Source organism: Drosophila rhopaloa, unplaced genomic scaffold, assembly GCF_018152115.1.
Source record: "Drosophila rhopaloa isolate 14029-0021.01 unplaced genomic scaffold, ASM1815211v1 contig_115, whole genome shotgun sequence".
In the NCBI taxonomy this organism is placed as follows: domain Eukaryota; kingdom Metazoa; phylum Arthropoda; class Insecta; order Diptera; family Drosophilidae; genus Drosophila; species Drosophila rhopaloa.
Genome location: NW_025334990.1, coordinates 1553891 through 1581705, shown reverse-complemented (window position 1 = coordinate 1581705; position 27815 = coordinate 1553891). Strand labels below are relative to the sequence as shown.

At 38.9% G+C, this 27815-nt stretch overlaps 1 protein-coding gene across 1 annotated transcript in view; it reads left to right on the top strand.

Moving 5' to 3' along the window:
- The first annotated feature begins 3823 nt into the window (after positions 1-3823).
- Positions 3824-27815, top strand: part of LOC108048591 (apoptosis-stimulating of p53 protein 2) — a 37172-nt gene continuing 13180 nt past the window's right edge. The window contains exons 1-2 of the mRNA XM_017129361.2: positions 3824-4168; positions 18401-18459. Of these exons, the coding sequence (XP_016984850.2) occupies positions 18427-18459 (33 nt within the window). The 5' untranslated portion in view covers positions 3824-4168; positions 18401-18426. The remainder of the gene's footprint in view (positions 4169-18400; positions 18460-27815) is intronic.

Sequence of the window (27815 nt, the reverse complement as noted above, 5' to 3'; positions counted from 1 at the left end):
CGGAAAACTTTTTAATTAACCCACAAACGGTGGATTGAGACCGCGCATCCCAGCTTTTGGTGTTTCTGCCAAGTGGCGACCTGCCACCGAGTGCTCTGTATTTGTATCTTTCGCCATCCGCTTTAATCTAGTTAATCTATGGAAATGAAATGCGCACACCTGTCGGCCGGAAAGGTGGGCAAAGTGAGAAGCAACTTTTCTCAGCTGTCTGCTGTGGCTTTGTTGGTCGCTTTGAGCTCGTTTTTTGGCTACAATTTGCTGAACTTTCCGCACCGCAAACGCTTAATTGCAGCCCAAGGGCTGTGGGTAAGAGTATAATAAGGAGATTCGGCGGAAGTAAAAAAAACATGTGGGTTGGTGTCACAGGATGAAGCTATTGCTAATGATATTCATGAGTTTGTCTCTGGTTTGGTCATTTCCATTCAAAATTAGGGGGAATGGTAGCGTGAGGAGAAGACTGCAAATAAGTTTGATGCTACCGACAGCTCCTTATTACAAATTCATTTTGATTTGATTGAAATATTCGAAAAACTTTGCTACCTTATGATATGTGCCTTAAAATCATTTTTTATTGTCAAATTCGAAACTTAAAATTGAATTTTGTAGTTTCTTAAAAGATAAAAAATTTATAGACTAGTTAAGATATTTTCTGAACTTAAGCAAAACTTAAATGAACAAGTATTGCCTTACAAATTTAGTTAAATTGTTAAATGTCATAAATCATAAGAGGTCCTAAGTTTTTAAAACTAAACTATGTCATGAAATCTATTTGGATTTTCTAACAGTTTTATGCGTTTTAAATTTTAATTTTTAGTAAACGGCATAAAGATAATAGCTGCCAGGCAGTGATATATATCTCCCTGCACTCCCATCCATCTATACCTCTTAGCTATGCCCATTTCCATATCCCAGGCTAAGCAAACATCATCGCGGTCGGGGAAAGCCCTTCCATCTTCCACTCGACGCGTTGCGTGGCGCAAAGTGAAAGATAAATTGAGGCTGTAAAAACAGGGCACTTCGCATAGTCGGGGCAAAAGGAGGATCGGGGTAAAAAGTAGGGGAAGCCACTTTATCATAAACTCAACAGGTTCGAGTCCTCCCGCCAACGTCCTGTGTATGTGTTGCCATAAAAGTTGCTGCGCTGATTGAATAAAAATTTCATTAAACGCACATTTTCTAGCAGCTTGAAGGCGTTTTTCTACGCTCCATCTGAAAATCCTTTGGAGGGACTAGAGATGAGTTGAGGGAGCCATGGCCTAAAGCAGCTCTGGCTCGGCTGTCGTTTATTTTAATTGCCGGCATTAGATGTACGTTGATAGGCCATAAAAAAGCAGTTGGTTCGACGGAAGCCGTCAAAGACAAAATGGAAGACGTATTTCTAAAAATTTAATGACAAGATGCTATTTACTCTCTTTGAGGTTTGGCGCACGAAAACCTTTCAAAACTCGTGAAAAATTATACATTTCGGATCAGCCCAAAGGTATTTTGGGCTTCGTTTAGATTTTCCTTTTCGCTTTTTGTTTTAAGCGCCTCGTCGGCTTCATTTCCGTTTGAAAAGGAAAGCATGGGTGGGAAAAGGAGGGGGTTGAAGAAAGTTAAAGGGGGTTGCAGAAAGAGGAGACATTGTCATTCTGCTTTTGCGGTTGCTTATTCGGTTGTTAAATCGTTTTTATGACGTATTCTCCGCCGCCGAAATTTTCGCTCTGCGGTTAACTTTTCCCTTCGCATTTCCCGCCCTCATTTTCCATTTTCCTGTTCACCTCACCCCGTAAAAATCTTGGGCATTACTCAACCGTCTGTGTTAAGCTTTCGAGTGTTTGGGTAATTTCACAGATTTATGCAACTTTTTGACGGGAAAAGGAAAATATAAGTGGAAGGAGGGGTAAAATGGTAGGGATTTCACTTATTGCTTTCATTTCTGCCAATTATCTTAAGAAATGGTCTCTAGTTAGTTTTGTTGGCTTACCACACTTCAGTTTTATCCTTATTTAATTTATTATTTGAGTGTTAAATATATTTGTTTATTTTAATTAGATATGTAATGTATTTGAATTGTAGATTCAATTATTAATAGTTTTTGGGACCCTAATTTTAGAACAGAAATCTTTTAAAATCAATTTTTTTTAGAGTAGTGGGCTTTACAATGGAACATATCTTGTAACAGGCAAGTTTATATGGGGCATTATAGTTTCGAATAGTTGCTTTAAAAAATATCTTTCGAAAAAGAATAATAATGTGGTTTTACAAAATGTACTTATTATTTTATGTTTCCTTTAAATTTTATGGAATAAATAGCTATTTTGGCATGAAAACATTTTGACAACACTGATAGCTTATTTACATGTCAAGTAATATATTATGTAAAAATGTGGTGTAGACAATTTATGAACATTTAACATTTCTGTTAACGACTTCAGGTGTAGTATTGATATTCCCGGCCGTTGACAGCTATATGCCTGAAATAAGTAAAATAGCTGGAAATAGTATTTATCATGTTTCTATTTTTCGCAGAAGAGGTCCTTTAACCAGCCTCTTTAACAGGCAGTCGCCTTAACCAAATATCAAAATTCGTTGTTTAGCAGAGAACTAAAAGCGGAGTTATGTACCCAGCATAGAACTAAAAGCGGAGGCGCACACCGTCAAAATTGAATGTGATTTTTGGCGGTTCGATTTCGAAACTTAACTAATGCTAGGGAACCGAGTTTTACGTTTCTCAAAATTTCGGGTCATCATCGAGCAAGGATAACCACTAAAAACAAATGGTAGGAGACTCATAAAACTAATGTCATGGCTACACCTTTTGTTTTTGCACTGTTATTTGCACCAAGGCAACACCAATACCACGGGGTACAATACCAATGCTTGGAAAATGGTGTAGGCACTTAATTTTCGCGAGCTAATTTCCGAGCACCCAGTCTTTGTCGAGACGGCTGAAGAGATAACGACGCACTGAGAAAAATTTATATTATCAAACCCTTGTCAGTTCAATTAAATATTATACGAGTGCATTTTTTTGTATCCATCCAATTCAGTGTATATTACTTTTAAAAATTTTTTAACGCAAGCAGATTTTAAGCGAGTCAAAAATAATATAAATAAAATGCTTAACATTTTATTAAATTAAATATAAAAACAAACTTTCTTTGCTGATATCAACTATGTTTGATTTTCTTTCTTTCGACGTCCAAGATTAATTGGGATTGTATCGGGTTTATATCTTAGAAGTCTTTTATACTTCGATCCACAAATGTGGAACAATTGTTTATGACTTTTGGGTTCACATCTACTCGTTTAATAAAAAATATTAGGAAATATTAAAATACTATTTTATTATGATACGATCTTAGTAGGTGGAATGTTAATTCATTCCTTATTAATATTTATACTTCTTTATTTGAAAATGAACCAGTTACTATAAATTTAGGTATTAACGTTCAAACTAGTCTCCTATATCTTACATTATTTTTTTCGGTGCAGTTAGGCACAGGTAAATTACGGTCTCTCGGATTTCATTCTCTCTACGATTCTCTCTCTTTCGTGGAGTTTCTTGCTCTCCAGGTGAGTGCTCTTGCTCTCACCCTCGTTTTGTGCGCGTCACAGGTAAAATTCAAACGGTGCTTCGTAACGTATTTTGGCCCGATCACCACCGCCGCAACAAGTGCGCAGGTGCAAGCGGGACGCCAGCTGGGGCGGCCAGAAAGAGATGGATAGCTGGTGCGGGAGATCCGCGAGAGAGTATGTTTGGGTTTAAGTTTATTGCGCTGAGCGTGGCCCAAAGCGAAGCCGTCGAAAGAGTCGGCGTCGGCGTCAGTTGCTCAACGCGCTTACCTGTCGCCAGACGTGTTTTTCCCAAAGGAAAACCCGCGTGCTCCATCTCGCTCCCTCTGCGTATGTGTGTGTGAGTGAGTGCCTTGCCAAGAGTGAATGTGTGTGCGAGTGTATATTCAATTAATTACAAAGGCAAAAGAAGCAGCTATGTGAATTGAATGAAAGAAAGCCAGTTAAAAGTATGCAAAAAAGTTGCGTGATACAAAAGGCCATATCAAGCAGAAGAAGAAGAAGCGGCAGTGTAAATGGTGATTAATTCACTTTAAGGTGCAATTAAACAGCAGCAGAATAAGCAACAACAACAACAGCAGCAACAGAAGCAGCGCAAGGTGCAGACAAGGTGAGGTGAACTTGAAGTTTTTCTTTTCTTTTCACTCTCCCCCCTCCCCACCCTCTCCACGAAAGAAGAAAAATTATTCAACAGCAAAAATATTTAATGAGCATGGTATCTGTGTGCATGGAGTGTGCTTCAGTGTGTGTGTTTGTGGCATTTCAAAATTGCACTTGAAAACGCCGAGGTGGAAAGAGAAAGACCAGATAATGACAATGAGAAGAGGGAACTGAAAAATCAGTACAAAACGGTATAAACGTGATTCTTTTTCCAGCCGTTGGCTTGTGGGAATTTTCCGAAAAGGGGGAGGAGCACAGGCGGCTGGTTGGCCTCCAAATTGGCCGATGATGCTGCAACTGTACACGCTCTGTTTTCCTCTGATCCATTGGCGACATTTTTTTTTGAAACTACAAAAATAAAACCGACAAGAACAACAACGAAAAAAGAAGAAAAAAAACGCAAATCTGGCGCAATTGGCAAACCAGAAAAACAAGCAACAACGACGAAGCCCAGCGCTTAGATTGCCGGCCTCAAGTTACGACGACGATTCCAGCGCTTGGCTTTCGATCGCCACCGTCGTCGTCATCGCGATCATGATCATGTTGCGGCTACGGCGATCGTTATTATGCTCTTTTCACTGAATGAGCCACATTCCGGTTTAGCATTTTTCAGCCCAGCCAAACCAATCCGCACAGTCCACAAAAGCATCCCCGAAAACCCACACAAATGTGCACACCGCCGATTCGAAGCCAGGCCCATTCTCAGGCCCCAAGTCCATTTCCAATTGAAAAGCCAAGTCAACAGGCCCGCACCCCTTGCGATCCCCCTCCTTTGATCGCTTATAAACGTGTTCCCCTTAACTAAAAACACACAGCGAAAAACTTATCTGCATTTGTATTGGTTGGGTGACGATCTGTCGCTTAGTAGTATTGTTAGAGAGCTTATATTTGAAGAACTAGCTTAATTTGAACTTTTTATTTATTTTAATACATACGTCAATAAACAAGTTTGAGTTGTAGAGAACTTGGAGTTATAGAATTTGTTATCTTTTTAAGATGTATTTTTAAGTTTTAATTGAGATTCTTGAATTAATATTGGACATTCAGAAACTTACAGTTATGGGGAATTACACAATTTTAAAATGTTTTGCTACAAAAAAGATCAGTTGATACGAAACTTTATGCTATTTATTTCTTATCAAAATAAATAAGACCACATTTATCTTACTTTAATAAGTGGTTTTGAATAAGGCACTCTAGAATTATAATATCTTGCAGTTGGTATAATATATAGCTTTTAACGAATTAGTGCAACTCTTAACATAAAAAAGTGTGTTTAAAGTGAAAACCAAAATAATGGTGAATTGATTTATATGTTATCTCAATTAATTAAACATATTTGTAAACGGAATTACCCCTTTGACAATGGAAGGATAGGAAATAAATATTAAATATTTGTAAAATAAATTATTTAAAAAGTTTAAGCTAATACATTTTTAATAACAGATATATTTTCTAACGACAAATGTTTAATGGATGTGAACCATTTTTTTCACGTTTTTCACTGTGCAGCAAACAAGCAGAAACAACAAAAAGTTGTAAAAAAGCAACAAAGCCAGTTTTTTTTTAGTTTCAAGTCTTGTTTTTGTAGTTGTTGTAGCTGCTGCATTCCAGCGATCGCTGCTGGGTTGGTTTTGTTGCCTTGGCAACCAGGAATGCCAGCCCCTATCCCCGTCTTCCTCTCCCAGGGCGCAGCCATCTCTTTCGCTCGTTCTATCTGGATCTGTTAGTTTGGGTTTTTAGAAATTCCAACGCAACGAAAACGAAAAGTGTGAAAAGTGAAGCGAGGCAGACTAGCGACGAACTTCGATGCCCCAAACTTGCTATCTCCTTTCCCTTTGCTACTAGTCTCGCTCTATATAACCATCTCCCTCTCACTCTGTCTTATGTCTTTCTCCCTCGCGCTTAGCACCCCCGAAAAAAAGAATATGAGTTTTTGAACCTGCACGTTTTTTACGTGTAATGTGAGGTCAGTAACACTTTTGTTTCAAACATTTATCACGCTCCGTTTTGGCCGAGTGCGTGTAACTCTTATGACGTCAAAAACGTTGCCAACCGTTTAATGAACTCGACTTGATTGACAAGCCATTTACAATATTGTTTGGGCGAATGAACAGATGAATTAGTCTGGACATTTTTTTTGTGACTCAAATCTTGGGATAGAGGATATGTGTTGTTGATTTCAGGAATTTCGCTATGTTAATCAGTTGAAGCTGAATAAGTTGATGTTATATTTTGATGCACCTTTTTAAATAAACATTTTTAGTGTATAAAAAAAGTAAAGAAATTTGGAGTAGTTATATACATAGCATTTGAAAGTTTCTAAATCCATTCTAGTTCTTCTAGTTTTATCTGAGAGAATTTCTGGAACACACAATATAGTGTTAGGATTTAGACACAAACTGTATAAGATCTTTAAACACAAACCGTCTGGGATTTTCCAAAAGATCTCTCAAACAATTTCACTGTTAGCATATAAATTTGTGCATATGAAGCACTGTAAATCCTTCCTGGAAACTAAAACCCAACTTTTCACCGGGTGTGGCATGTGCGCCCACATTTTGAGTTTTGAAACCGGCTGCCTGATGTTGACAAACCTATTTTCTAATTTGTTTTACATTTCACTGAGGCAGCAAAGAGAGAGTGGGTGGTGGTAGGAGAAACGTGTTTTTTTCATGTCCAAACGAAGCGTGCGAGATTTTATTTAACGCGCCTGGCTCTCGAGAGGGTAGGTTGAGGGGGTTTTCAGGGTGTGCGGGCGCTTAAAGCCAGCTGCGTGTTTACAGATATTTTTGCGACGCTTTTTGGCCGGCCCAAAATGAAATGGGCCCGGCCCACAACTAGTTGCTCCAGAGCTCACACACACGTGCAGACAGCCGCGCCCAGAACCCCTCGCCGTCCACCCAACCCCCTTTGCTAACACATCCCTCTGCCTATGCACACTATTGTCCACGCGCGCTTTTCAAAAAAAAACAAGAGAAAACGCTATAGTCGGGTGACCCGACTATCAGATACCCGTTACTCAGGTAAAGGGAGTGCGAGGGAGATGGAGATAGAAACTTTGATCACGCATAACTTTTTAACGAATGGTCCGATTTGAAAAATTTCTTCTACATTTCGATAGGTATTGATAAACACAATAAAACTGCATTTTTACTTTTCCGAAATATTTAAATTTTTAAAATCTTATATAAGCGATTGTGGGCGTTAAAGGGGGCGTGGCACCATTTTGAAACAAACTTGCGCTGCGTAAGAACTCCTAGAATCTGCTTGCAAAATGCCAATCTTCTAGCTTTTATAGTTTCCGAGATCTCAGCGTTCATACGGACAGACAGACGGACAGACGGACAGACGGACAGACGGACAGACAGACGGACAGACGGACATGGCTAGATCGACTCGGCTAGTGATCCTGATCAAGAATATATATACTTTATAGGGTCGGAAACGCTTCCTTCTAGCTGTTACATACTTTTGCACGAATACAGTATACCCTTTTACTCTACGAGTAACGGGTATAAAAATAATAAGAGAGAACAAAATTTGCGTCTGTTTGTTTGCTTCAGCTTTTTTCGAGTGAGTTGCCAACTTTTGTCAGGCGAATTTTAAAGGGGGAAAGGAGAGCAGTATTTACAGATGACAGGGTAATGGTAGGTCATGCATACATGTGTAAGTACAATCATTACGCGGGAGTCATCTAAATATACAGTACAACTTTCTTAAACCGAACAGCAACCCAATGTAGATTTGCTAATAAAGGAAGCACGCCATGATTGTTATGTCTAATGGATATCTTAGTTATTTCGTGTTAAATATTTTTCTCAGCGGGATCTTATGCTCCTTGCAATAAAATAATGTTTAAAAGTATGTAGTCTATAACCCATAACTAAAACCCATTAAATTGTCTTTTGCCTCTTAATTTGATTTTATTTCCAACAAAATCACTTTAGGGAAGCTTGACTTTATGTGTGGGATTGGGATCCCTTTCCTTTCCATTCCTTGAGAGGGCGACCTCCCATTTCCACGTTTGTCATGCAGTCAACCCACTTATGTGTCACTGTGTGTGGTTTGCTCTGTGTGCGTGTTAGGGCAACCGTTTGGTTTTTATGTCTTTTGTAAAATTTTATTTAATTTTTGAATCTTTTTTTCTCGTGAAAAGTTTAATATTTGTTTTTCATGCTTGCGATTTGCATAATTTGCACAGAAAGCACACACAAAGACGCTAACACACACAGTCATGACCTCCATTTGCGACTAGCAATACCTGCAGGGCCTGCTGGCGAAAGAGACGGGGATAGAGGGAAAGAGAGAGAGAGAGAGAGAGAAGACACTAAAAAGAAGGATAAGCGAGGATGTCTCCGCTCTGCTCACATGCGATATATTTTATGAATGCAAATCCCTGTTCATTCGGATTTGGTTTACTTACTTGCGGGCAGATTCCTCTTCCTTTATCCCCCACCCCTCTTTCATCTTCACTTTCTCTTTCCTTATTTTCTTCCTTCCCTTTCTCCCACACACACATACACACTACTGCATTTTCCTGTGCACATGTGGGCGAAGCATTTTTTTCTCTTGCTGTAGTTCGGGTTTTTATTCATTCATATCGCATTTTCATTCATGCGAGTTCTGTGCAAAAAATCTCCACAATGAAGCGAGAGGATTTCTTTAAAAATACCCTGTATTATTGATAATTATTTATAATTGAAAATATAGTCTCCTTAACATGATATTAAACGACTGTGCTTGCATAGATTGATCTTTTAGAATAGAAACCTTAGGAGGAATATTATTAAATAATAATATCGTAACAAAAATTGGGAATATTAAATTTGACTGAAATTAAAATCTTTAAACTTTTTGTTCCATCTAATCTATATCTATAATTGACTTTTCTGAAAAAAAATTGCATATAAACAGGGTACACCCGCAGCTGCTTTATCTTTGAGGTTGGATAAACGGAAACTGAACACTGAACTGAACTGAATATTTATTATTATTATGTTTTTGGCTTGCATGTGCTACCTGGCCCACCCTCAGCTTACAAACCACCCACCGACCACTCACCTCCTCCAGGAGGGCTGCCCTCGTTCCGCAGAAATCGTTAGGTCTCGGTGCGCTTTTTGTTCGCTGCTTTTCTTTATTTATTTTTATTGTGTGGCACGGCTTAAATGCGCTTTGCAGATATTTTATGCCTGCCAACTGCCTTTGGAAGAGGTGGAAATTCTCCCCCCTCTGTGGAGGGGGATGTGGGCCAAATATGTTTATTTGACACACATCCCAGCCAGCTCCTCTCCGCATGCAAATCGTCCCTTTGCCAGCTTCCCTTATTGTTTGCATATAGAATCAAAGTTTTTTTGTGTCTGAATTATCCCGCGACACGACGCACACACACACACGCATGCGATACACGGTTCAAAAGAGTTTGGCTTTCTGCCACTCCCCTCTTTTGTATTTGAGGCGGAGGCTAAATATTTACCGCCCCCATTGCAGAGAAATTCGCTTTTACCCTGACAAAGCAATTTTAGTTATTTTGCCGCAATTGAGTTTTGCTCGGTGCGGTTTTTTCACTTTTTATTATTTTACGCCATTTTTGGTTTAACCCTTTTCATTTGAAAAATTCGTTTGCTGTGCAGTTTCTGCTTGGATGATAGCAAATAAATAAATACGCATGTTGTTTTAAAAGCCTCATTTTAATTCAATAATGTGGTTGTTTTGCCACATTAAAATGTATAGAACATTATTCGTAATTAATTCCATTTAAATACCTTTCAAGAAGGAAAACATTCCCGAAATTAATTTGCATGCAATACAATTCCCTGCTTCCCTTGATAGATTGTCCACTTCGCTTGTTTTATTATCGCATTATTAATTTCCTTGGCCATTGAAGCGTGATTTACTTCAATGCCAATTTAAATATCATTAAAAAGTAATTGTAATTTAAAATTAAAATAACCCTGGCAGGACCACAACGCCCAATGAAGGACAAACAAAGGAAGTGCCAACTGGGCGGGTACTTAATCCCTTTGGGGTGCGTTCAGTGATGTTCACATATGATAAGGCTGGCCGCCGTTTTTCGGCGCCCTGCAAGCGACCCAACCTAATCTGTGCGTGTGCAGAGTGATGATATGCAGGCGTAATCCTCTCCTGAAAATTGCCTTCGAAATCCTTCACGCTTCATCAATTCGCATTATTGTTGCCATTGTTGTGTATGTCCCAGTGTGTGGGTGGGGTGTGTTTGTCTGTCTGTCCGTGTGTATGTGTGTCGGCGCTTTTCCACATTGAATTGCTAATAAATACAGCTGTCGGCGAAATAATAGTGATGAAAGCCCGAAACGGTTTATAAAGGGACTGTCCACTAGCCTTTACAAACAATCGATTTTGCTGAAAATGCATTCAAGATTTGATATACATTATAGATATGGGCCTAGGGGTCCTCCTATTTTTAAGCATTTAAAAGGGTTAAATATACCATTTAAACGTGTTTTTTACGCTACATTACAATTAAATGGGTAATACGTTTAAAACGTGTTCTTGTTAAAGCTGTCATTAAGCTTCTTATGAAGCCAAGAAATGGTCCTTACTATTTATGTATTTATAGCGTACCGACAGTTATTTAATAATATTTTCTTGAAGTATTTTTTAACAAAGTCCTACTTTTTAATTTTTTTTAAATTTAATAATATGTATTACTTTCGATTTAACCGCAACTGTGTGTGAGGCAGTGTGTGTAAGTGGTAACAGAAGCCGGGTCATGACGCACATGGCGGAACAGAGACCGCAGAAGCGCTGCTTCAGCCCAACTCTTCCGCTCCCGCCCCTCTCCTTACCCCTCTCCCTCACCCCATTGCCCCCGGCCAACGTACTTAAGCGAATTGCGTATTTATGTGTGTAATCGCAACTCATCATTTGGGGCGGTAGTTTGCGGGGGGCGGGATTCCGGGAAGGGGAGGGGCGGCTGATACTCACACACACACACACAACGGGACTTTCGTTATGGACTGATGGATTTCGTCTGTTACCTTTTCGCATTACGAAAATGTCGCTCGGTTTCTGCTTGTTTGACTCTTGTCTGCCAGCCTGATCTCCTCTTACCACTCCCGGAATCCCCTTTTCCACTTTTTCGGCGTGTCAGAAGTTGCTGCGATTTATTCGGCAGCCATTTACATATTTTATTGTCAGCTAATGCCGGAGCGAAGGTGCGAGGGGGCGGAGAAAGGAACAAATGTGTGGTGCGCTGCCTATTTCTAGTGTGCCATTTACACAAGCACATTTCAGGATAATTTACTATCGGATTAGAAGTGGAAAACTCGTAATTTGAGAGCAATTTACTGCCTAATGATTTGGGAAGAACATAAAAAATGTATGAGCTTTGTAAAAGCAGTATATTAAAAATATACATTTAAAATAATACAACATGAATTGTTCACAATAAACTATTCTTGCGTCATTAAACTTCCATTAATATTAATAGAAATTTGAAAATGTTATTCTGCAAATAAACGGCAAATAAAAATAGTGTGTCAAAAGAATTGCAAACAATTAAGCTGCAAAGTTTGGACTTAGGAGTTTTGTATCGTTTCCATTACTTACAAAAATTTATATTTTGAAAACGCATACATTGCAATACAAAGAAAATAATATATATATAACAAAAAAGTAAAGCTACCTACTACAAATGTTTCAATATTCCGATAAAAAACGCATTGAAAAGCGAACAATTTAAGCAATAATAAATAAATAAGGTTATATAAAGTTCACCATAATCTGTTTTTCGTTTGCAATAAACAAAATATAAAACCACAGAGATATTATAGATGGCTGTTCAAAATAGTCATAAACAATAAACAAATTCTAAACTTCCAACAATTAAACTTCCATTCTGCAATTATACTGCAATTAAGCTACCATTGTGAAATATTCATTGTTTAACAAAACTTTCTAGAAATTAATTTTAAATTGTTTCGTTTTCATGCATGTCTTTATCATGCCACGTTTATCTGGGCAATTAAAGCACACAAATAAGTTTACTTTGCTTCCACAAAAATTGGCAATTCATATTAAACTATTTTCGTTGCTTATCTTGCCCAGATTGCGAAAAATAACAAATTTCATTTTCATTCTCAAACAATATTTGCATAATTATTTAAAGATGGCCAACTTACTTTTTTGGGCCGTCATCATCATGCCATCATCCCTTTTCAACGCCCCTAGTCCACCCAAAAATACATAAAAAGTTTATTCGAAACAAAATGTTTCTGCTTTGCTTTTGTTTAATTAAATTGAAAATGTTTTCCGCTGAATTTGCTGGCCATGCGAAAATGCCAAGCGCTGAAAGCCTGTAGTTTTTATACCCGTTACTCGTAGAGTAAAAGGGTATATTGTATTCGTGCAAAAGTATGTAACAGCTAGAAGGAAGCGTTTCCGACCCTATAAAGTATATATATTCTTGATCAGGATCACTAGCCGAGTCGATCTAGCCATGTCCGTCTGTCCGTCTGTCCGTCTGTCTGTCCGTCTGTCTGTCTGTCTGTCCGTATGAACGCTGAGATCTCGGAAACTATAAAAGCTAGAAGATTGGCATTTTGCATGTAGATTTTAGAAGTTCCTACGCAGCGCAAGTTTGTTTCAAAATGGTGCCACGCCCCTTTTAACGCCCACAATCGCTTATATACGATTTTAAAAATTTAAATATTTCGGAAAAGTAAAAATGCAGTTTTATTGTGTTTATCAATACCTATCGAAATGTAGAAGAAATTTTTCAAATCGGACCATTCGTTAAAAAGTTATGCGTGATCAAAGTTTCTATCTCCATCTCCCTCGCACTCCCTTTACCTAAGTAACGGGTATCTGATAGTCGGGGCACCCGACTATAGCGTTCTCTCTTGTTTGGTTTCTTTTCGTTTGACTGTCTGGGCTATTGGCTCTTTTTAATAAAACAAATCGATGTCTGAGCTCGAGTAATTGAACAAATTGCCACAAAATGTGGGCTGGAATTCCGGCAGAGAAAATGGTTTTCTAAAAGAGGGAAAGACAGCTAGGAAAATGCTTTTAAATGCGATGCGCGTTGAAACAGAAAAGCGTTGTGAGTTCTTTCCGGGCGCAAGCCACTTACTGATGACCTTCGAGGTAAGCGAAGCGTTGCGTATACGCCGTGATGGACGTGGCGTATGCTCATTCAATCATCCGCCGATTCATTGACAAAGCTGTCATTGGCTATTGATTTATGAGCCCCGTTCAAGCTGCCCCTTTGGCGGAAACAACTCATTCAGAGCGCCACAGACTGCCATAATTTGTGGTCCTTTTAGCCCAGGATTGAGGCCTGTCTTAATGACATCGTCTTGAAGTGCTTGGCTCAAATGGTTGCCACATTGAGGTGATTGCTAATTACCTTTCCTCCGCCTGTTCTGGCGTTTTGTTGCCTTAACCGCATTCTCAACACGCAAATAATTGAGATATGCCACTGCCTTCTCGCCCCGCTGGATAATTCCAATTGTTGTTTGACCAAGCGAAAGTTTCTTTGTGGCCATCAGATACCCGTTTAAGATACAGATATCAGTCCCAGAGACAGATGCAGATACAGATACATGGTTAAGGCTTTATCAAACTAAAACGTGATGTCGTGCTGCCCCCACATAAACTGATGATATGGCCTGCACTAAAGATAATTAGTTGGCAAAGTACCTAATGTCGCAATTATTCTGTGTAGCTGGTTAAGTAATTATTTTGGACAAAGCTTAAGTTGCAAATGTCACAGTAGTGGCCGATATATTTGATTTATTAGCAAAGCTTATGAGCTTTGATTTCAAAAGTAAAAACTCATTAATCAATACCAATTTCTGTTAATTAAATAATAAGTGCCTAATAAGAAAGCAATTTAAAGTTTCATTTTTAAATAACATTTTTTTAGTAAAAAAATATGGCCAAAAATAAACTGTTCCTCAATATAAACAATATCTATTGTTTGACTATTTTACCTGCCTATTTCTAGTGTGCCATTGTTTATCAATATAAACATTATCTAATGTTTGACTATTTTATCTATCAGAAACAGATACTGTTTTATTGAGCAGAAGTTAATTTTCCATAATTATAAGTTGATTTAAAGTTAAAAAAATATTTAAAATCTTTTCAATTTATGCTTTTTTTGTGCTTTGGATGGTCGTATAGAAAGCATTAATTTGTTAAAAAACTAAAGATTATACAAAAAGTTTAGCTTACTAAGTGTCAATTTAATGTAAAATGACATAGGCATATATTTTGGCCAATTTTATGAAATTTTCACTGTATGATATGATGGCTGGCTCTTCATCGAAATGTCCAACACGATTTTAATTAGTTTGCTGCCTGCAGGTGTTATTTTCGCGCTCTTGCTGTACATTTGCCAAATTCCCCACATATGCATGTGTTTGCCACATAATGTGTGGATAGAGCATTTGACCCTGTGGCGCCTGGCAAACAAGCACAGCAACAACAATTGAAACATGTCTATTGGCGAGACGCAATGTTCCATTTTCCACACCAAGCCACCGCACATTTTGAAATTCAATTTGCCACGCTTAGGCCCAAAAATTAATTCTCATTAAAATTGCATTGTGCAGTGCCTCCTTAATTTATGTAAAACCCTGATGACCGGAAGTGGAAGTTGATATGATACCACAGAGACCAAAAACCAACATAATGAAAAAGTAGCAAATGAATTCAAAACGCGGACCGAATCGAAATAAACACCACAACGTGGCCTTGTCTAAACTTTGAACGAATTGACGCTTCTCCAATCAGGATCTGCATTGTTTATTGTTTAATGCCCCCTATTCCCCTCGCCTAAGCGAAAAATTAAAACAATTGTACATTTCACATTTATTGAAATTGTTTTGCTGTTTATATTTTTGCAGGGCTTTCAAATGCGGTTGGGATCGGTTTTGTTGTTTAAGGGTAAATATTCTCCGTGGATTTGCATGTGAATGTGTGTTTACCTTTGTCCCAATGTATTCACTGCTGAATCGATAATTGCATTAAATGCTGTGGCGTATTGGTCCAATCAAACGTGTTTGGCGTTTCTAAATTATATGGCTAACTTCATTTAATAAAGTCGTTTACTGAACTGATAAAAGCACTAAGCTCATTGATGATTATTTGCTTAATAGGATTGATCAAATGCCAAGAGATTTCCTTTGTTTGTAATTTCGATAATTATTCAAGAATATACAACAGTATTGATTATATTTGTGTCTAACAATTTATTTATACAAATTCTAGAGTTTCTAAATTATAAGCATAACTTAATCCTGCAAAGTCTGCGCTTTAAAGTTTTTCAACTTTTCAGTCAGCCACACATTTTCTTGCATGAATTAAGAAATTTAATAGGTATATATTTATTTCGCTTTAATAAACTAATTTTTGTCTTTTTTGTTGGCTTGCCTATCGTGTGTAATATATTCATTATTGTTATTATAATGGTTTTAAGCACACTAATTATGTTTATACTGATTAAAATACAGCTAATTTTCAAATTATGTAAGGGATCAAATAGTTTGTTTTAGGAAAATAGAAATTATATATTTTCTAATTGATGTTGATTGTATTTAAGACAAATAAAGTTGTTTTTTTTATTCATCAATGAACTTTTTAGTACATTTTTTTGGTTTGCTATAGTGACTATTGATTTGATCAACCATTTGAATCCATTTCCCTAAAGAAATTCCATGTTTGTAGCCAATTTACTTTGGTTCGTTACGTTTCGCTTTTGGCTAGTTCCTGCTAATATATATGCAAAAATATATGAATACGGTTGTATAGATTTGTATATAGCTTGTGTATGCTTCGCGCTCACTTTTTTATTTGGCTGGTTAAGTGAGAATTCGGTTTTTCGTGCATTTGACACGTTCTGTTTATGGCGCTGGAAAAGGTGTGCGAGTGTATGCAAAAAAGTTTTGGCTGTTGAGTTCGGTGGGGGAATTTGAAACCGTTTGGAGCTGTCATCAAACATGCAAACTGCATCCAAGCGAATTGGTAAGAGACCGGGATGCTCGCCCAACTGAAGTATTTGCCTTTCGAACTCAATCTGAGATGCGAGAGAGAAAATCAATCAAATGCCTTTAACCGAAACACAAAACTTCGTCTAACCGAGATTAACTTTGGCGCTCCCCGGTTGCAAAGTATCAACAGAAAAAGTTTACAAATAACCGAGCAGATACTCGCACTCAAGGGGGCAACAAAATGCGGGCAATTTGCCTACAAATACCCTGGATATGGGATTTCAAGAACCATCGATCTGGGCGCCCCCTGGAGATTCCGATCAACAAACTGGAAAATGTTCTCTCCACTGTCGGGGAGTGAATTTTCCAAGTTTATTGTTCAGCCGCTGTTTCGAGGGGTGAAATGTGTGGAAACTCGAACTTGCTCAACACATATCCATAAACGCTCCCACTTTAAGCCATGCAAAAAAAGTTTTCGCTCACACAAAAAGTGAAAAGTGAAAAGCGAGCGAGTGGCAGAGGAAAAAGTAAAATTGCTGACAGGAAACTTCCAATCAGAAATGAATTACTTTGAAGTGAGCTGACGAGGGGGCGACAGGGGGGGCTGGTAGTTACCGCAGTGTCAAGTTTAAGAAGCCATGAAATAACATTAATTTGTTGCAAATTCGCTTGCCAAGTTTTTTAAGTTGAATTAATTTGATTAGCTTATCGCCCGTTCAAAGTTGAAACTCCATCAGCATTTCAAACAGGATTGGGATTTTTGTAAGAGATGCGTGCGTGAGTAAAATTTGGTCGTGTCACTTGCTTTATGCAAGTCTTTAATCGTTATTAAACTAAAGTATAGATTTTAAGCCGATTAGTGCATATATAAAGTATAATGAAAAAACATTGAATTTGTCACATGTAACTATGTGAAGTTGCCGCCAGAAAACATAGCGTTTCGTTAGAAATATTGAAAACTCGTTCACGCGTTTACCTCTAATTCTTATCCTAAATAGTAGCCATTTTAAATGGCTGTTACTCTGGATTTTGTGGCAGGAAGTTCACTTTTTACATTCAGGCCAAAAACAGGAGTCGACGACAATTCAAATTTTATTAGATTACATGAAATTTATGTGGCAATCAACTTAAAAAACAGAAGAACGGAAAATGTCTAGGCCGACATGGAGAGTGCTTGGAAAATGCAAATGACTGCGAGTTCTGCTGTGTGTGTCATGATTTTAATAAGAATGAACTTCTTTCCCCCTGCGCTTGTGTCCTTCGCTGTTTTTTTTCTTTGTTGAACTAAATAAGTCACATAAAAAGAGTACATTTTCGTGGAGTGAGGGAAGGGAGCGTTGAAAGGAAATGGGCATTGGGTTCCCTTTTCCTCCGCCCTATCTATATATCACTTTATTCGTATATGTTGCATGAAGAAAAGGCAAATTATTTTTTTTTTAATATTTTTACGGCAAAATGCTTGAAATTGATAAGGCTGCCTTTTGTATGGTATGCATGTATATGTGGGTCCCAGTACATGTAGGAGAGTGGGGGAGTCTCGGGAGTCTCTGTGGGTTAGCATTTTTAGCAACCACAAGCAACCTAACCTCCCATTTCAACCTACACTTAAAATCGTGGCGAAACATAAAGTACACTTTCTAAACGTGAAGGAAATATAGAAGCGATTCTTTTAAAAAAACGTTATTTATATAAACGAAAAAATTTTGTCTTAGGAAATTTAAATTTTTTATGGCGATAGTCATGTCGTTCCATTTTGTATTATTATAAATAAATACATAGTAATAAATAAGATTTAATAAATAAGATTTTTATACGGTCAAACATTTAAAAACGTATTTTCAATAAAATTAAAAAACATTTTTCAGGGAAAAAACAATTTCAATATTTTCTTCATCGGTGACCAATGCACCCATTAGTTTGGATTCCCCTGGTTAGGAATGGTGCCCAAAGCAAAGGAGAAGGAAGCCACAAAAAATTGTTGAAAATACAAATTTAAATTGCCTGTTTGTCTGGTTTTCTTAAATATATTTGCCAAGCTCACACATCCTTACACGCAGGCAGGGGAAACATATCTTCTCGGGTGCAGACACTTGTATATTGACGCCCCTCAACACATCACCCCCATTGTACATCTGATATTTAATGATTATTTGTTTGTCTGTTTGCTGATTCTGACTTCTCTTTTGTTTGCTTTCTCTCACCGGCAGATTGGATGAATCTCTAACGTCATGGTATGAAGGAGCCGACGAACACTTTGGATGAAATTGTAAGTGCTTCGGCTAATCAGTGTCTAGAGCCACACAGTTCAGCTCCCTGTGTCACATAACCAAGGCGGAACCGCATCACGAAAATAAAAATCCACTGGGGAAGGGAAAAACTTCGGGAAATATATGCGAAAAAGTCAAGACAATGCAACTGACACATAATGAAAGTGAAGTGCGGGGAAATTAAAGCCAACCAGTTTATGGTCGGGGTCTGGTACACTGAAAAAAATAATCGAAACAATGAACAGTTCAATTGGTAAAACATACAGAAATGTTGGTACAGTTTGATTTTAAATCATATATCATTTGTAAAATTTTGATTCCTTTAAAAAATTAATTAGGTAAAATATTAATTTATTTTAATTAGTTAATCGATATTTAAGATGTTTTGGTTTTATGATAGGAAACCAACCCAAAGTATGTTACATCAACAATGAAATATTGAATATTTAATGTAAATCTTTTAATCTTATATTTTTTCTGTGCATAACAACTGCACGCAGTTGGCGGTTGGAAAACGGAGAAAAGTTAAAAATGCAAAGCAATCTAAATAAAATGTCAGTCCCGCAAGTGCCGGCAGGTGGCGCCACCAGCGGGGGAGTGGGACAGAAAGACAAACGGAAAGGGACAACATGTGAGCCACAACATGAAGACAACAACAAACAATAGATATAGTTGGGCCCAGACTTCAAAGTATTACCCAATGTAAAGTTTTGTTTGGTCTGGAATGGGAAGTGGGGGTGGGGAAGGAAAAGTGGGGGACATCGCCGTGTCAAGCGGTAATTGTTATGTAAATGAGTTTTACAATTTTTTGCAAGCCAAAAAAGGTCACCAGATGAAGGGAGACACTGTGGCTTAGGCCTGGTCGACAAATTTCAGCCAAGTCAGTCAGCAGTTTTCTGCCGCCCGATGAGGACAAACAAAAGTTTTGTTTAGCTTTTGTTTCGGTGCTTTCGCTTTTCGTTGCATATATATTGTACCTCGGTAGAACCGAAATACCCTACCTATACCATACCCTCTTTGTTGCCTTTGTGTGCAAGTCAAGCTCTTTATAAAATTGCAAATCAGTTTGTAAGTCAACGACAACATTTTGTTGTGGTTCTCCAGCCAAAGTGCTTGGTTTGTCTCTGCCTAAACCACTTTCAATTATTTTTTTGGCGCAAACAAACAAATGACTATGACTGTATTTTCGGTATAAAGTTGCTCTTTCAGCCATGAAGGTTCAGCAGACACGTTGGAAAGTTAATAACCGTTTAGTCAAGTTAAGCAGAATGGAATTTCGAATTTTTCCATTTTCTGTTCTAAAAGCTTACACGGAAAAAAATGTATATAATATGACAACATCTACAACATATCTTAACATTTTAGCTTTAGCCTATATTTCTTAATTTCATTATTTAAGCGGTGAAAAATTGTTTCTATTTTATATAATAGTTTTTAGATTTTTAAGCTATTTTGTTAGTATGGATACAGATATAAATTAGCATAATAAAATTATGTAAATAATTTAAAAATAAATATATCTTTTGGCTTAAAAATTATTTTGCTCCTATTAAATTAGTTTTTCAAACATGGGTGCTCAGCTGCACACCTTTTCCCTCTTCCATATTTAAAGTATTACGAATGAATTCTGATGAAAGGATAGTGACCTTCAGGTGCTTGCATACTTGTAATAAAGTTGATTCTACTTTAAGGAACTCCGTTATGGGTGCTTTTTCAATTAGCAATTTATTCAATTATTTATTTGAAAAGTGGCCCTCTTAAAGGCCATAACTAATATTGGAATTTCCCCTGGCGGCCTCGCCCACCAACTGTCCCCTGTTTCAGCAATATTTGTGTTAGCCTATTTCCTTAAGTGCAACGTCAGCTTGGCATTTCGCAACTTTTGTTGCTGTTTCCTGGAGGGAAATATAAATGCCAGGCCATGGCAAAAGACAAACACCAACAATATACACACACCCATACGCGGGGGAGAGTCACGCACACACAGACACTCCACTCACACACCCAAACTCACACGCACACATATGGCGAGCATGCAGATGTGACAGAGTGGGACTTGAATTTTTAATGCAAGGCAACAACCATTCTCAGCGGCATATTTACATTTCGGCTCAATGTCAATTGTGTTTATAAATTAATTTGCAAAAAGACAAATGTACACATGGCATTGGCGAAGGGATGGCGAGCGGCCGAGAGGGTGAGCTGTTGCCAAACAAGCACGCCTTTTGTTTAGAGGCCATTACGGCCAGGGAGCCATGGGCCTCTGTTCCACTGCCAGTGTCAGCTCATGTGGAGCACCTCCGGCTCCCGAATCTCTACAGGTTGCTGGCTTCTGCTGCTGACCCCACCGACGCATTGTTGTCTCGTTCTCTGCAGGGTACCTTGTTAGGGGACCCATTCTCATAGCTTCGGTGCCCATTTCCGTACCCAAACCCCTGGCCGTACCTCAGCTGGCGTGACAGGTTGTTGTCGTCGTTAGATGTTAGACGCATGCTTTTGTTTCTTTTCGGTGTCCTCTTACCCCGGGAATGGGGCAGCACACTACGAAAAATGGGTGTTGGGACTCTACAAATATTAATATATATTTAATAGTTTAGGGTCTTAATTTACAAACAAATATTTGGCATAAGACCTTTTTTTTAAGAAAATGACAGCTTAACTTTACTGTTCCATTTTTCATATACTATACAAATTAATAACACAACACGTAACTCAAGTACTTTTGAGCAAAATCACCAATAAGACACGTATTTCAGATACTTTTGCCATAACCAAAAATAGCTTTTACCATTTTACCACAGTTAACTTGTCCATTTGTAGTTTAAAAATAAACTCATAATTGACACGTTTAAACAGCTCTTCCCTAAAACAATACCAAATCATTAAAAACAATGCTAAATATTAAACAAAGAAACACTTTTTAATAAAGAAATGCAGAAATTAAATTAATTTTTTTAATTGGTTTTGAAAGTATTACTTTTAAATTTTTTTCTCTGTGCATTAGCGGGGATAAGCAGATGCCAGTTGTCGTAAATATTTGCGCACAAAAGTCGGCAATGATTTGATGCACACGCACACAGGCAGCTGGCTAAGCTGAAACTAGCTAAGCAGCCCACACACTGCTGCTGAGAAAAAAGACGGTTTAACCCGCTTGAGGGGTGAAAGGGGGTGGCTGCTAATTTGCGCAACAGAATGACAGGCTGGGCCAGATACAGTGGGATTTAGAATGCCTCCAACAGCTGGAAGCGATAAGCCAATAGCGAGAATGGCGAAAATCTCGAATTAATAGATTCTCTTTATTTCCAAAAAATAATATATAACATGTAATACATTTCTTTTGAAGTGGCTATAACAGTTACATATGTTGTTTACCTATATAAATTCTGTATAAACATCTTTAAGCAAAGAAATGTTTTTGCTTTAATTAAATTTCAGACTGCAGTCTGTTTTTAAAAAGTCTTAAATATTCTGCTTTCACAAACGTTCCCTTACGTAACAGAGATTAGTTTTATGCGTTCATATTTCGAAGAGCATATAAATAATGCTTCAAAAGCAACAAACGAAAGAAATACTTTATTGATTAAAAATTCTTTAGATTATTGAACGTCTATACTACTACAAAACGTAAGGTATAGCATGCCATTTTGGCATTATTAAGATGTTCTATCAGCATAATAATCAGCAAATACATTTGTTGCTGCTCCGTTCGCATGCATGCTTAATGCCTCCATATGCGAATTAAATCCTTCGTCTTTCATTGGGATAATACCCCAGCAGAACTGCAGCATTGCACGCACTTCCGTGCGGCATCTTCAGCAATTTGGCAATGCAAGTGAGCAAGGCCACCCACATTTGGGGACCACCCAACCCACCCGACCACCCACACAGCTGCATTGGTTCGGCTCTTGCTCGCTCGGCTTTTCCTCGGTCCTTTCCAGCTTTCGGCTTCTTTTGCCGCCCGACGAACTTCGTTTTCGAATTCAAAGCAGCGGCAGCCGTCGTAGCGTTCAGTTCTGTTCCTTTAACGGTATTGCAGTCAGTTGTGCTTTGGCTGGCGGTCGCGACAGTTGGGAGCTAACGCGATATTGCCGCTAAGTAACGTCGTCGTCGTAACGTCGGTTCGGCCACCAATAACGTAACGCAACGTAACGTAAACACTTTGTTTTGGGGGGCGGCTCGTTTGGCGCATTTTTTCCGTGAGTTATTAAAATGCGATAAAAGCCAGTGAATCGGTAATAAAGCGCTTATCTGGTCCCGCAATTACGACCCAAAAAGGGGCGGGCGGATCTCGCATTGGCGGTTTTTGTGGCGGCGACAAAGCGAAAAAAAAGAAAATATCAGAAGCAGCAGCCGGCAGTTTTCTCCAATTACTCGCGGGCCCTGTGAAGTCAATTGTGTGCTGGCCCGCATCTGTTACAAATTTCTTTCCAGGCCGGGAGTCGTTGGGGCAGGACGCCCCAAACCAAATGTCACCATTCCACACATCCGCCCATCAGCGCCTAAATGTATGCTTTAGTGCGTCCGTCTGTCTGTGTCTCTTTTAGTTAATAGTTCTCTACGTGTGTGGCATATTACAAACGCACACATTAATGCGAGGGACCCACAAACACACTCACTCACACCCACCTCGCAGGTGGGAGCGTGTTTGTTTTTCTTGGCTTTTAGCTTCCGCTGCGGGCTATCTCGAAAAACATTCAAAGTATCTTTCGGATGTGCCACTTGCCGTTCTTCGATGTGTGTGTCAGCGCTGGTGTGTGCTACTTTTGGGTGTTTATGGCATTTAAATCAATAATGTCGCATGCCAGCGACTTGGCCAACGCTCTTTCACTCCTTTTCGCCTTTTGCCACTCCCGCTGCGAATGCAATTTGTGCGGATTTGTTGCCTTCATCTTGCTGAAGTGCACCCGCCTACGTTGCAGTATTAGAAAAAGGTGACTCAGTGGTATAAGTACCACCACCCCAAAGCACACACCGCCCCTCCCACACCCTTTCGGCTGGCCTGAATTTGCTTAATGAGCGCAGCTTGGCCGCAGATACTTTGCACACACTTATTTAACGCTCATACGCCCCGTTGGCCACCCTCATTTTCGGTTCGCCGGGGCCAAGGGCAGGCGGCTTTTGTTGCATAGGATTGCAATTGCAGCTGGGACTCATGCTGCTTTTTTCTTTAATCCTATTTAAAGCGCATTGAAAAGACGCCAGGGCCCAGGGCAGAATTTTAATAAAGATGACGCTCAGACTCGCTTCCTGGCCAGTTTTGTGGCATTTTAATTTGCTAAGCGTGTCCAAGTGTCCGGCCAAATTTACACAAAGCTGCCACAAACTTAATTTACACAACCACAATTGCTGGGCGAAGAGCGAGAAAACGAGGAATACAACTTAGGGTTGCAACATTTTAGTCAAATGTGTAAAAACTATTTCCCCAACTCCACCTCCATCGAAATGGCAGACATCACATCATCATGAGGGCCATTGGATGGCCTGGGACATTGGGACCACGTCTCCTCCATGAATTTGTTAATTAAGCTTAATGTGCAATTAAAGCTTCAAGGAATGCGAACCCAACTTTGGTCAGGTCCATGCTGATTTAATTTGAATTTCGGTTAAGGCGGGAGTCAGGGTTAGGGACCTGAAATTACGTTGAGTGTCCTTCACATGCGCCGGATTCTCTTTGGATGCTCTTTTTCAGGCACCACATTATCTTAAGCTCATAAATTTAACCCATTTTTTGTTTGGCTCCCCGTACGTACATACACTTAGAAGAAGAGCCCATCAGGTTGAGGTAAATTTCCCAAAAGGGTCGTAAGGCTCAAAGATGAAAAACTTTTAGATTACCTGCCCGCCTGCAAAAAAGAAAGCCAAAACTTGGACCTTATCAATGGTGCAAATTTGAAGTCATTTGGTTGCTTTGGTCTGCAGCAATTAAGCATCAGTTGGATGATATCAATTTAATGACTCTGCTCGGACTTAATTGACTTAATAAAAATATGGAATACCATAGGGGAACGACTAAATGTTTCATTTGTTGGCTTAATGAAATTTTTTTGCTTACATTTTATAAAATACATTTTCCAACCAGTTACTATTAATAGTTGTTCTACCAATTATAATCAATTAATTTCGTTGCGAATATTAAATCACCCTATCAATTATTGAATGTATTTTTGGATTTACCACTCACGAAATCACTTTGCTGACCACCAGAACTCGATTTAGCCCCCATTTGGCTTCCGTTTGGACTATTTCTCCTTTGTGCAGTTGTGCGGTGACTACGCCTCCTCCTCATCCTAATGCCCAAGTCCATTTGCTCTTGGCACTTCACTAATCTGTCCATTGTGAGACATTGAAAGTGGGCGGTAGAAGGCCTAGCCACGCCCCTGTCCCCATGGTTCTTCATAACTGTTTGTGTGAGGGAGGCGGTGGATTTACGACCACAGTCAACACTCATGGTTAACTCATGGTCAATGAGCGGGTTCACGAACTTCCGGGCACAGGTTGTTTGAGGGGGCGGCGAAAAGTCAAGGAAGAGGAGAAAGGATGGTGAGGGCGGTGGGAGGTGGGAGGTACGTATTACACACCAGAGAGCATCCTTCACGATTACTTAATATTAATGGCTCCAGGCTGTGTGGTCACTCAGTGGCCATTGGTCGTGGTCCCAGGTCTATTCGCCCTTCCCTACCTCAATTCCCTTTCCCTGCCTTTGTCTCTTTTATTAGCACTGAGAAAAATACCAAAAATATTATAACCAAATTTGGAATACCAATGTTCCTTATCAGGACAATTTTAAAATTTTAAAATTTTCCCAGAATTGTAAATAATTATGGGTAAGATTTTAATCCCCCAGAGACTTTAGATTACTTTTAAAAGTTTTCTTTAAGTTTCCAGGATAGCCGATGTGCAAAGTGCCACAGTATACTTTCAAAGACTAGAAATTGCGCAATTTAATCTTTAAAGACTCTTTTAATATTTGCTCAATGTATTAATGTATTTAAATTTTAAATTACTACTACGTGTACTAGTTAAAATTCAATTGGAAAAAAAGTAGTTTTGCCACATTTAAAAATCTAGTAATATTGGATTTCTACTTTTTGTAGTCCCTCAAAATTCATCTGATTTCTGTAACACATACACAAATTTGTCCTACAATAGGGAACTATCATGGCTTGGTCATTTTTTCTCAGTGGACCCTGAGATCCTTGCGCTGATGTCGCAAATCTGACATCGCCGTCGATGAAAAACTTTGCCGCTTTGGTCTTTTGTAATGAATGCCCTTTTATCTGTATTAGTTTATGTGTGGAAGAATGGAAAGCCAGCTTTCCTCCCCGCGGCCAAGGCCAGAATCAACGGTTTATCTTGGCCTGGCCCATTGTGTTCGGCAGCCTCTGCTACTGGGAATATTTGCTTAGGCTGATTTAACTACATTAACTTGATTAAATAAGTATTAAACAGTCAAGCGGGAGGAAAGTGTTTGCTCACAGATGCGGGAATGCGGGTATATGGCGCATCTCCTCAACTTCCCACTCACTTTTTTATAGGTTCTATTGATTGATTTCGAATTACAATAAATGTTTTGCTTCCACTGCTACCAGTTGTTTGGCCCTAGGCAGTAAAAGAGTTCAGAGTTGTCTCTTCATCCGTGGTGGAAAGTACAAACGGCATGTTTACCCTACACAGAAACAATACTCCTCATACAATAGACTTATACAAATTTTGTTTTCTCAAAAGTTTATTTTCGTTATATCCGATGTCCTTATTTAAGCTGTTTATATTTTGATTTCTTTAAATGACCATTTATTGACATTTAGACAAATTTAAATCTGTATCCTTTAAAATCAACACGCTCCCCCTTTTATAAGTATCATTAGATTTGTATTAATGGATATACAAATTCATTTGTTTGTCATTTCGATAATTCTGTTTTTATCCTCGTTAAACAAACTACAGAGTACCTTGCTCATCACTGTTTTTTGAAACGCACAATCCGCAATCTGCAACCCACAATCCTGTGATTTTGCCCGCCAGCTGTTTACTTTGGCTCAATTGTTGTTCGAATCAAATCGGTTAGAACAACATTATTGCTATGGACCTCCATCCCACACGCACATTGCATAAATAGTTTGATTGCGACACGGATCAAGATTGCCAGCCGTTTTATGGCCAAGTAATTAACATTCCCAGGGCGCTAAGTGAAAGCCATTTTGGTCAAGTCAAGGTCAGGGAATGCAATTCGGACAATTTTCGGTTCGTTCTGGGTGGCGGATTCCCTTGATGGGTATACATTCTTGTTGTCACAGAAGCTGCAGCGAAACCGAAAGACAGAGGAGCGGAGGAAATGGCAAATAGAAAATAGAAAATGCTGCTTTTATAACTTTGTTAGAGCTCAGTCTCTCGCTCTCTAATTCAGGGAAATGGAATGAGGAAAGCGTAATTTAATGAAAAGTCACCAAGCAATGCACCCAGGGAGATTGCAAATCTAAACTTTTCGATTTCATTAACCAAAGAGTGTCGGGCCTCAGAAAACGCATTTAAACAAGTCAACCATTAAATTTAGCTTAATTTATGCAAAGTGGAAAATCTGTTTTGCTCGTAACGATGTCCTGCCGCCTCTTGGCCATAAATACCGAGCATAAAAAAAATTATAACATATTATTATGGGCGGCAAATTAATGTCATCATCGGGACGCCAGCAAATTGGTTCCGAAGCCCATCTGAATAATTGCCTGTGAATCTGTCGGTCGACATCTGCACATGTCTGCCCGGCCGGCCAATTGGTAGTTGAGTGTCAGCCAGGATTTGGCCACTCCTTTCTCTTGGCCGTCTGTCTCTCCTAGTCTTCGTCTGACAGCTCTGGAAATGAGCAAATTTTTGGGTCGTCATTCAAGTTAATAATAAACAGACACAGACGAACGGAAGCACACACACACACACACACGTCAAGGACATTTGAACAACAGAAATATACGAAGAAGGAGGCCATGGGAGAGGGGGGTCCTGGGAACCCACCAAATTGCGCTTCATTTATTTATAATAATTACAACTGTAAAAAGTTTTAAAAGTCATTTCGATGGCAACGGCTGCCTGGGTCTCCAACTCAAGTATGCAGGCTAATAGGTCTGCAGAATGGGAAATAAGGACGAAGAAGGGGCCAACTATGTCCAGTCCTGAATAATGAATTCCGTGAGAAATTGAACTATTATTTGCCGGGGCAATCGGGGCCATCGGGGGCCGCCAGAAATACTTTGTTACCGGGCAAATTTAAATTTAATTCCCTGAATTATGGCCACAATTTACCATGGGCCCGGCAGCTGACCATTTGGCTTGCATAATCTGCGCTTAAAAAATGAGCGTAAATGTT